Source organism: Cajanus cajan, chromosome 7 (assembly GCF_000230855.2).
Source record: "Cajanus cajan strain Asha chromosome 7, NIPB_CcT2T_4, whole genome shotgun sequence".
Taxonomy (NCBI): Eukaryota; Viridiplantae; Streptophyta; class Magnoliopsida; order Fabales; family Fabaceae; genus Cajanus; species Cajanus cajan.
In genome coordinates, this window is record NC_138523.1 from 50,356,502 (window position 1) to 50,368,499 (window position 11,998).

An 11,998-nucleotide genomic window follows, 5' to 3' on the forward strand; every position below is an offset into this window, starting at 1 on the left:
AACTGTATGATAAAATATTAATTACATTAATTTATTAATTATTGACGATTTTGAAATAAATTAAAATTAAAAATTCACATAAGGAATCAAAAATTATTAATATAAAAAACTATAATGACATGAGATAATAAATAATTAGTTATAATAATTATTAATTGTGTGATTTTAAATTAATATAAATAATTATGAATACTTTTAAATTAAATAATTTTTCATTTAATATCAATATTAAAAATTATAAAGATATAATAAAATATACACATTTTTAATAATATTAATTATCAATTACATCTTTTAAAAAAATTACGTATATAAAGGAATATGAACATTTTTACTAATAAAATTGTAAAAATGTATTGTATCTTTTTATATATATATATATAAAGATAAATAAATAAATGGATAGATAAATAAATGAAACATAATAAAATATTAATTATATAATTAATAATTATAAAATATTTTTTAAATAAATTAAAATTATAAAAAATTACAAAAATTATCTTAATTTTTTTTTGTTTCAGACTAATATTTACACATATGTTTATATTTAATTGCAACTAATTATATATGTTAAATTTGGATGATAATTATTAAGTCATATAATTGAATCATTAAAAATTATTATTTTTAATTTTTTTAAAATCTTCGTTAAACATCAATAATAGTAGTTTTATATTTTGGAGAGATAAAAATTAAAAGAAAAATATCTTATAAGACCAAAAATCAAATTTTACACATTTTACAAGAAGAAAAAATATATTACCAAGACTAAAAAAATGTTTACAAATTTTAGAAAAAAATTAGGAACCAAAATTAAATTTCACTTATTTTATAAAGACTAAAAATATATTTAAAAATTAATTATATTACAAAAAATGAAAAATAATATTTACAAATTAAAAAATATTCAAAAATTAAAATTAAAATTCACTTATTTTATAAATATTAAAAGTATATTTAAAATTGAATTATATTATTATTTATACACATAAATATACGAATAATACAATACATAATACAGTTACTAGTTACATCTATTTTCTGATAATGCACTGCCAAAATTTACAGAATAGCCTTTCACTGTCATAATAAATCACAACGCATGTTCCAGTTGCTGTCACTTCATCTTCATTATAAATTAAGATTGAGTTCTTCATGCATTACTAGTAGAAAATTAGGTCACTACTTACTTTATAAACGAGTGACTTAAAGTTTATGAAAATTAATTTGCACACACATACCAGCTCTACTACCTTAATTGTTTTATGATTTTATTGGATTTCATTATAATCACTAAGATTGTAAAGTTACTTTTTTAATCCTTAACTTCATAAACATTGGTCTTCATCGGTTATTTTTGAATTTTTATTATGGTTTTATAAAAAAAAAAAAAAAAAAACCTCACAAGTGAATTATGAATATAACTCATTATTATAAAACTAAAGTGACAAATATTTGTCTTATACATATTTTATTAGCCAAATCACTAATTAATATATAATCTCTAACATATATCATTTGTTAAGGTTTTAACTACAAAGTATGTTTTTTTTAATCAAGTGTAACTTTTGGATAAGGTAGTTGTGTGATAGCATGGAGATTTAGTGGTGTATTCTTTATTGGTAGTTGTGTCAAAATTTGTCTACCTTAGACATTATTGACTCCGGTCTTTCTTTTAAGAAATAAGTTATAGTATAATACTACCACTTGAATCTTATAGTACATAAGTTAGTAAAATATATTAGAATCGTTTAAATACCAAATTGAGTTCATATTTCTTCTTCAACAAATACATTGAGTCATCAGTTAAAAAAAACACGGACATATATTTGATTAAGTAAAAACAAGGACCCTCCTAATTAATTAATGTAAGAGCAATTTAAATGTTGAGACTTTTATAAGATAGATCATTACTTTTGCGAGTCTAAAGGCATTGTAAAGAATTAAGAAACAGTAAAATGTTAACTTTTTTGTATCATTAGTTGACAAGAAATCATTCTAGTATTGTTTATAGTAGATCAATACTAAGATTTCAAAATTCCCCCCATATTGTGATTTATCTATTTGTTTTTAAGAAGATTTCTGGATTGGGCTCAACAACTAGTGGGCTCTATTGCAGTCAGGCAGTTAATAAATTGGTTCATGATATATACACCTCTTTTTTTAAAAAAATAATTAAAATTTTAAAATATTTTTAATTTTTTTTGTTTTTAATTTTTAATTTTATATATACAATATTTAATTTAGTAGTTTTTTTCACACATCTTCCCTCTTTTTTTTAATTTTTACATGCACCCCCTTACCTTTCCTTCACCACACCTATTTTAGTAGCATGTAAAAATTAAAAAAGAAAAAAAAAAGTGTATGAAAAAAAGAAGAAAGTAGCAAATTAAAAATTAGAGGTGTAAAATTAAAAAATTAAAAAAAAAGTACAATATTTTATAATTTTTTTATTTTTAAAAAAGGTGTACTTATAAAAAAAAAAAAAAAAAAGATGTATATATCATGAGTCTAATAAAATTTCTTTGTATCAGGATGTTATTGGGTTTGGGTTCTGATTTGGGCCGTCCGACCCATGACACGTTCTTAAGGTACTGAAATGGTTATTGACGTTTTCTTGGTAAAATCAGTTTGACTTGTCAGAAAAGTCTGTCTATCTCGTCATTTTCATTTTTTTTTTTAAATATGAGTACGTATTTTCAAAGGTAGAACAATTTTCAATTAACAAGTTTATTTGTCTATCTCGTAATTTTAAACTATTTTAAATTCTCGTTGAAATTTTAATGAATAAAAAAAGGTAATTTGATTCTTAATCATAAACTTTAATCTATCTCGTTTACTTGTCAAGTGTCTTTCTTTTTAAATCTAACTTGGCTAGCTTTAGAAGTTTGATTTAACCTGGAAATTAATTAAAGACTAGTTTAAAGTAAAGATCTATAAACAATAAGAAAGTCTCTATTGCCTAAATATGGTGCCAAATTTATTAACACGAGAAGGCCAAAATATAGGCTATCAGGCCTAGGAATACACTGTCACAATTTGTTTTTTCAGGAGAAATGTTTTATTTATTTATTAGTATTTTCAAATCTAACTTAACTTCCTTAAAAGCCTAATTTAATCTTACAACTTATCAAAGGCAATTTCAAAGGAAGACTAATAAGTTGTGATAGCCTAAATTAGTTGTGATAACCTAAATTAGATGGCAAATTTATTAATAAATTGTATATATTAGCCTAAATAAGTTAGCAAAGATCACGAATTTAATCGACTATCAAGTTTATCAACATAAGTGTACACATGATAAATATTTCATCCCTTTAAACCTAATAAGCTTTTATAGTTGATTTAAAAGACAACCTATTCAACAAAAAAAAAAAACTTTTTAAAAATTTCAAGTCTAAACTTTTTATTAAATGAATCAAGTTAAACCATTGTATGCTAGTTTAGTTTGATATTTATTACCATTTTTTATAATCTCTGCTTTAATTAAAAAAAATGGATCAAATCAAATTAAGACTCGAAAAAGTCAAATCATAAGTCTCAATAGGTAATATAAACCAACTTTTACCCACAAAAATGTCATCAAAATTCACACATATAGAATCTTCCAAGAAATAGGATACATTGTCATTCTTAATTTATTTTTTAGGGAGAAATATTAGCAATCTATTCTCTAACACCTTTTAAGTACTCTATCGACTATTGATTGATTGAAAATCACAATTGATGAGTTCTGTCTCTAAATATCATAGAAGTTTAATAAATTTCAATCAATAACAAAAAATGTTAAAAAAAAGTGAAATGTGTTAGAAAGAATATTACTAATATTACTCTTTTTAAAAATAATTTAACTTATTCTTATTTTAAACTTTTAGGTATAAGGTAAGCCTAGTCAAAAGTTATTTTAACCTAATATTTCTCACAAAATATAAGATTATTCAAGAAAATTGGTTAGTCATTGATTTTTATTTTTGAAAATCCAACTAAAATTAGATTGACATTAAGATTTTTTTATATATAAATATATAGTATCAAAATAAAAATAAAAGTTTTAAAAGATTTTCAGCAAATCATTCTACGCACTCTTAATAACATAAATACATTCAACAATAAAATGTTGCCAACTATGGGAGAAAGCCAAAAATGAGAAAGAACTAAACATGCAACACATTCAAATGATAGTAAAAAATAAAAATAAAATCAAAAGGTTTTAATGAATAAAAAAAGAGACGCACAAAAAATAAAATAAAATAGTTACACAATTAAAGAATAAAACTGATTAATATGAACTTTCTTAAATTGATTACAATTTTAGCATTTAAAAAATTCTCCTCCGTCTCAATTTGGTTACAATTTTAAAAATTGAGAATTGTCTTAAAATGTTCAATATTCTAACTTTTCAACATAATATTAATTTTTTTTATTGATTTTTTTTCTCATAAATTATTCAACTACCACAAATAAAAATAATATACTTATTAAGAAAGTAGAATTATTTTAATAAAATTATATAAAAATATTACATTTATTGTTATTTTTAATGTGTTTATAATAAATAAACTTCAATAATTGTGAGGTGAGGGAGTAATAACATTACACCAAACTAGCGAGATGTGAATTCTTAAATTCATGGTGTTTATCATTTTAATGGGCTACATGTTTGGGTTCTAACCTTGTTTCATCATGTTGTGTTTATTTTAAAGAAAGTGGAAGAGGTAGATGATGAATACAATATTTGGTTTGGTTAGGGTTGATTTAATAATTCCTAAAAGAAAAAAGTAATTTTAGTCTTGTTATATATGTATTACTTCAGCTTAAATTCTTGTTTGTGTATTATTTATTATTTTGTCTATGATTTTTTAGTCAGATCTCTCATATTAATTAACCAACATCAATTAAAAGTTTCAATTGTTCATAGACAAATAACGTATATTGAATTAAAATACAATTTCCTATGACATTTTGAAATACATGTCTAGTAGCTTTATAAAAACATACAACATAAGAAAATGAAAGTAAATTTTCCTTTATAAAAATGTTTGATAAGGTAGTATAGTACCATCTTAACATATTGGCAAAGGAGCACCATTCCACTCCTTAAGACAATCCAACAAAGGATCAATGAACTTTCCTTCACACAATGCAGTAAATACCTTGTCACATTCTTCACCAGGTGACCTGGCTTTCTCACCAGTTAGCAAAGTTGTGCCCAAATTTTCTCTTACAAACTTATATAAAGGATAAGACCTGCATTCCTTGATTCGGTTAGGAATAGTGGGGTTTCCATTCTCAACTTCAATCCTAACATTTTCAACCTCTTTGGGCAAAATAGACTTGAGCTCTTCCTCAAAGACTCTTATCTTTTGGAAAATCGAGGTACTTGAATTTGATTCTTTGTCACCATTTTGCAATGCATGATCAACTAGGACTAGTCTTAACTTGTGCATTAGAGGATAGGTTGCACTGCAGGGGTCATCAATATAAGCAAAAACATACTCACGATCAACAATTTTGAGCAAGTCCTTCTCACAAAACCTAGAAGGATGTAACTCACCATTGATGCCAACTGTGAGAACTCTTTTGGCAACTTGACTCACAGTATTCTTAACAGTGTTCTTCAAGTTTTCCTCCAAATGCCTCAGATCAATGGCTTGGCATAGTGCAACTAAGAAAGTGGAGGACATGAGCTTTAATATGTCTAGTGCTTCAGATGTCTTTCTTGAAGAAATTAAGCCTAAAGAGTTCACGTCTTGATTATGTTGCTCAGCACTTTGAACATGATTGGTGACAGGATTGGCAAGGTATTGAAGTTCTGAACAGTAGGATGCCATTGCAATTTCAGCCCCTTTGAATCCATAATCCAAGCTTGGGTTCCGACTAGCTGTTAGATTTGAAGGCAAGCCATTATTGTAGAAGTCATTGACAAGTTCAGAGAATTGGGCAAACATAAGTTTCCCGATTGATGCAATGGCTAAACGAGTGTTATCCATTGAAACACCAATTGGGGTACCTTGGAAATTTCCCCCGTGAAGTGCCTTATTCCTCGAAACATCAATCAAGGGGTTATCATTCACAGAGTTTATCTCTCTTTCAATCATCTTTGTTGCATGTCTAATTACTTCAATTTGTGGTCCAAGCCATTGAGGTGATGTTCTAAGAGCATACCTATCTTGTTTAGGCTTTTGAAGTGGATCGATCTCATGTAACTTTTGTGCAGCCTTAACATACGAGCTCCCATCTAATATATGTTCCATTATTGCTGCAGCCTCAATTTGGCCAGGGTGGTGCTTCAATTTATGAGTCAAGTGGTCTGTGAATTCTGGTTTTCCTTGCATAACTTCAGCAAAAATTGCTGACAAAACTTCTGAGAGTATAACAAGTAAGTTAGCCTCAAAAAGAACCATGGAGGCCAAGCCAGATCCCACTGCAGTGCCATTCACTAGTGCCAAGCCCTCTTTAGGTTGCAACTCAAAGAAACCACCATCAATTCCCGCTAGTTGAAATGCCTCTTTAGCATTAAGAACTTGTCCATTGGGTCCAATAGACTTGGAGTTTGGTCTTCCAATTAAGAGGCCAGCAACATATGATAAAGGAACCAAGTCACCTGATGCAGTAATCGTACCACGCAGTGGGAGACATGGGGTTATATTATGATTCAAAAACTTGGCGATGGCCTCCATGATTTCAAATCTAATTCCTGAATATCCTTGAAGCAAGGTGTTGATCCTAACCAACATAGCTGCCCTTGTAGCTGAGTGAGGTAAGGTGTGACAAGACTCTGTACCATTACCAAAAATCCCAGCATTCAGAAATCTGATACAGCAAAATAGTTATCAAATTGTGTCAATACCAACACTGAATTAAGATCACAAACTGACGGAAATTTTATATGATAAATAATAAAACATAAACAAGTAAGACACATGTTGACTAACCCACATAATGAATAAGGGTGGTCTTTCAAATGATTCGTATTAAGTCAAACACATTTGTTGAATAAAAGTCCAAATACATTAAAATAATAACCCCATGAAGAGCCACCAAACATCCTTAAAAAAATTAGATAACTTCGACATAGCCATTTAATATAACAATTCAGTCATGAACTTTTTTTATTCTCTACAAATTTGGTGTAAAACTACTTTAGACACGCACACATACATATATATATATATATATATATATATATATATTTTTTTTTTTTTTTTTCAAATAAGAAATAGGTATGCATTAAAGCGTTATCCTTCATTTATTATATTCATGGATATGAATATGACATTAAATATGGGTTAAGTAAAGTTGTGGCATAAGTGGTTCTGGTGCTTCCAAGCAGGCGAGCCTAATGGAAGATCTGTAATATCGGTTTCTAATTAATGGTCTGTCATTGAGCATGGAATTTTTGGCCCACTCATGAAAAACGACATTTTATACCTAAAAGTTTATATAGGTTTATCTTTGTTTTTTTTATATATTTATTTACACTGCATCATGTCACAGACATTTTACACAATTTCACATGTTATCTAATACTTTCTGTCATACAATTATTTTATTTCTTCTATAATTATTCGTATAGCATTTTCCTCAATTACAAAATTTGTGGCCACGAACTACACTTTTTTATTATTGGCCTCAAGCATAAAGACTATACTGGACGTTGAAAGACAAAGCAACGAAGGAAAAATTCAGCAATGACAAGTCATCCCTTCGTTTGGTGACTGGGAATTTTTGTTTATTTTCCAGAATTATTAGACAAGTGTCTTATTCTCTTATTAGTCTTCTTTTGTTTTTTCATATTAGACCATTGTCTTTTTTCTTACATTTAGATAATGATAATAATGGTGAATAATATTTAATATTTTTTAGGGTAGATCTCTTGTTTCATATTCGTTCAAGATAAATGTTGCTGTAAGCGTGATACTTTCTTATTCATTTTTATTTAAAGGGAAAATATATATAGATATATTTACACTCACCGGAGTGGACCACTCACGGGTGCTCAAGTCAATAAGAAAATAGAAATACAACTTGCAAGTACACTCGCTTCAGTTTTTATCATTAAAGTCATGTGAATCAGAAAAATAATTAAATGTGGTTTGTTGTAAATGTATTTAAAAATCTGAATAAAGCTATAAAAAAATTTCTACTTTAGTTCGATTTTTATGATTTTTAAAATTTGTTATTTAAAATAATTAAAAATATGTAATATTGTGTTATTTATTTAAGATTGTAGTTAAAAATAAAATTTAAAATATATAAGTAAAAAAAATTGTCACTTAATATATTTAGCATTAATTTTTATTTTTTTTTATTTTAGTGAAATATTTATTTAATATAATTTTAGTTATCATGTTAAATATTTTTTTCATATAAATAATTTGTCACTTGAAATATATATTTTTTAAATTTTTATAAATAATTCATGATTTTTGTTCTAAAATTAACTTTAATAGCTTATAATTTTATAATAAAAATTTAATCAAATGTATTATATCACCACGCGTTTGAGAAGAAAAAAAACTTTTAGTAACTTATGATTTTATAAATTACCTTTTATATTATGTGTCAATTTTGTATACTTATATTATGCATTTGTCAAAAAACAATATTTACATTAAGTGCATTTTGATTTTATTTGAATTAGTTTCATATTTCAATATGAAAATTGAATTAAACTACACAATTTAGGAAAATAAAAAAATAAAACAAAACCGTTAGTTTACAATTTTCTATAATTTTTTAAAAATCTTTTAGATTGGTTTGCAATTTTTCTTGGTTTAGTTTAAAACACATCTACTAGCAAGGGCAATCAATAAGTATAAAATATCTTTTTAAATTTTTACAATTTGTAAAACTTAATTACTTCCTTCATTATATTATACAAATTCTTGAAAATAAGAAATAAAATAAAAGCAAATTATAGTTTTAAAATTTTAATTTAAACATATTAATTAAAAATAAAATAGAAAAGCAACCAAATTCACGTTATTAATAAATAAAAAAGGCAACCATATTGTTAATTAAAAGTAAATATATTTCAAGTTAAAGAAATGTTTTTTTCTTTCACATAGTAACGATATTTGCAGGATATTGTTCCGACAATAAACCCGTCCGACATTTCATGACATAACTTCGGTTCTGGATAACGTATAGCATCGAAAATTTTAGTACATGAGATGTAATTTTTCTATTGAAATTTTGATAAATAAGGCTATTTTTTTCATGACTTTTGGAATAAAAATAATAAAGATATCCAATTGAAAGTAGTAAATCTTTTACAATTATTTGCAAGAAACCCAAGTACTAAAGCTTAAATTTTGGGTAACTTATTATTGTCCCACACGTTCAAATAAATTTAAAATACTTTTATTACATGGAAAAAGTTCCTCAATAAGCTCCCAACAGCAGCACATCAAATTAAACAATATTGATTTCATTTATTTAAAGCAAGAGAAAAGTTAGCTTAAACTATAGACCAAGAGATATCCTATAAATTTATTTCAATTTAAATATTTGTTTATAGAAAAATCTACCAAATCCTCAAGCTAAGTTTTAATGGACTTTTTAGTGACCTGCACAAATCTAACCGTTTTATGTTTATTTTTCTTTTCATGGTTTTTTCTATGCTTTTAGTATTTCATAACATCATAGGAGTTATGTTTCCCTTTAATTCCCCTATATTTCTGTGCCTAATAATTGTTTTATACGCTAAACTAGCTGATCATTTTCACTTTAGGTTACAAAATATCAATAAATATTAACCGCTTCCATAAATATATATGCTGTTATCATATCCTGTCTTTAATTACCGCATATAACTATATTTTTTAAGTTAAAATTATAATTAGTTTATTTTGATTTTTTTTTTCTTCTTTTTCTATTAGATACATCACTTAATATGGTATTTATTACTTTCTCCATCTCTCTCTCTTTTTTAATCCCAGATCATGGAATGAAGCAAAAGGAAAGTAGAAAAGATGAGACACCTGTGAGAAATGTAGAAAAGCAGACGAAAAAGGAAAATAAAATAAAATAAAAGCAACATATGACGACACAACCCTCCACCTAAACCGAATTGCATGTAGCTGATGACCGGTAACCCACCTACCCCGTAGTAGCCAAAAATTAAAATATGGAGTTATACGTATAAGACATAAAGATTAATTAAAGACCTAACCCACCAACTTAACTTAAAAAGAATTAATCAAATAATAAAAACCGAAACAAGGAATCACCTGATGAGTTCGTTTTGAAGCGCACCCCCTTGTCTTGTTCTCCTGTGGGAGGTTGCACCGAAGCCCGTGGTCACCCCGTAGCTATCAGTGCCGCGGTTCATGCTATCAAGCACCCAGTCACTGCTGGCCTTGACACCGCGGCGGCTCTCCTCGGCCAGCTTCACAAGCACGGCGGCGTCGTGGCGGGTGGCAACCGCCGCCACCTGAGCGACGGTGAGGGTCTTGCCGCCTAGCGTGACGAGCGGGTGACGGTAGTCGTCCACCATGCGTTTGACCTCGCCGAGGTGGGAGCCCTTGAAGGCTTCGGCGGCCATGCCCCAGTGAAGTGGGTCAGTGGTACCATTGCAAAGGTTTGCATTGCCATTGCCATTGCCATTGCCATTGCCATTGGATCGATGATATTCCATCCTGAATTAATGAATTGGTTAACCTGGTCGTGGAAAAGATCTATCTAGAGATGGATCTTGTGTGTGTGTGTATGCGAGTGATAGTAATATTTGTGGCTATATATGTGTAGGTAGGAATAGGAACATGGCAATTATAGAAATGCAGAAATGTGGTTGCATGGAAAATTTTCTAGGGACTCGGGCTGAGAAAACTTTCCTGAGAGAGGAGAGGGAAAACCAGGGGTATATATACAAGCTTCGTCTCATTCAGTGTTGGTGGGTAAGCCGATGGGTTAGTTGAGAAGCAGACGTGGCCGTTCGATCATCATGGGAATGGAGGGTTCCGATGCTGCCACGTGGGGAAAGTGACAGTTAAGTGAAAGGAAGGGTAGGGCAAGGGCATGAGGAAGGAAGAGAGCGGTTGGTGGACAAGAGAAGAAATCGATTCAAACACTATACAACTCTCCTTTCACAACTACCAAAATCTCCTCTCCATCACTTCTTTTTTTTTTTTAATAATACATTTTAGGTATTATCATATTTTTAATGACACTTTCTTTTTTAATTATATTTTTTCATTTACATAACTTAATCTTAGAACTTTATTTTAAGAGGATTTGTAAGACTTTTTTTTCCCTTTTCCTTTTCTCTCCTCGACACTCTCCTCTCACTCATTCTCATTCTCACTCTTTCATTCTTACTCACTTGGCTGATTCTTCTCATTCCTTGGACTGAAGGTGGTGATTCAAGTTAGGCGGAGTTAGCTAATCCGTGTGGAGATTTCTTCTCTCAAGTTTCTTCTTCGTCTTTTCTCTCGTTCTTTTCTTCCCGAAGCTCGGAATCTTCTACCGAGGTAAGGGAAACTAGCTAGTTACCTTGCTATTTTTGGTTGGGAATGAGTCTTAGATACTCATTTGCTGCTTGTTGATGGATGATCTTTGGTTGAGATTGCTGAAAAATGATGAATTGGGGTTTTCGGGTTTTGTGGGATTTTGAGGAAATTTGGGTTTTTAATTGTTGAATGGTTGCATGTGAAAAAGGTTGGTGTTTTTGAACTCTTGGTTGAAAATGTGAACTGTTGGCCGGATTGCATGTTGGATTTTTTGGATATTTTGTAGGATTTGGTGAAGTTTTTTCGAACTTGATGGGTTGCTATTGAGCCTTGCGCTGAGCGTGGTTCTTCGCGTCGGGCGCGAGACCACCTAGGGGCTCCTTTTTTATAAGCCCGCCGGGCGCAAAGATGTGTGCGCCGGGCGAGCTTGAGAAGGTGAGCCTCTGGTTGGCCCACGCCGGGCGGGTCAGGGATCGCGCCGAGCACGCAGGTAATATTTTAGGTGGTGGTTCTGCGCTGAGCGCGACTCTAGTCGCGCTGGG

The 11,998-nt window shown here is 29.1% G+C and overlaps 1 protein-coding gene across 1 annotated transcript; it reads right to left on the reverse strand.

Moving 5' to 3' along the window:
* Window positions 1-4,898: 4,898 nt before the first annotated feature.
* Window positions 4,899-10,852, reverse strand: LOC109810584 (phenylalanine ammonia-lyase 2). Its single transcript, XM_020374082.3, has 2 exons — window positions 10,239-10,852; window positions 4,899-6,816 (listed from the first exon to the last, which is right to left on the reverse strand). Exons 1-2 carry the CDS (start codon window positions 10,643-10,645, stop codon window positions 5,067-5,069), a joined length of 2,157 nt encoding a protein of 718 aa, XP_020229671.1. The 5' UTR covers window positions 10,646-10,852; the 3' UTR covers window positions 4,899-5,066.
* Window positions 10,853-11,998: the final 1,146 nt, after the last annotated feature.

What these genes read in the sequence shown, in the direction of transcription:
- LOC109810584 (XM_020374082.3), bottom strand. Translation starts at nt 10,645, where the DNA reads ATGGAATATCATCGATCCAATGGCAATGGCAATGGCAATGGCAATGGC. An exon ending in CTTCAAAACGAACTCATCAG is followed by an intron (nt 6,817 to 10,238) that starts GTGATTCCTTGT and finishes TTGCTGTATCAG; the next exon opens with ATTTCTGAATGCTGGGATTT.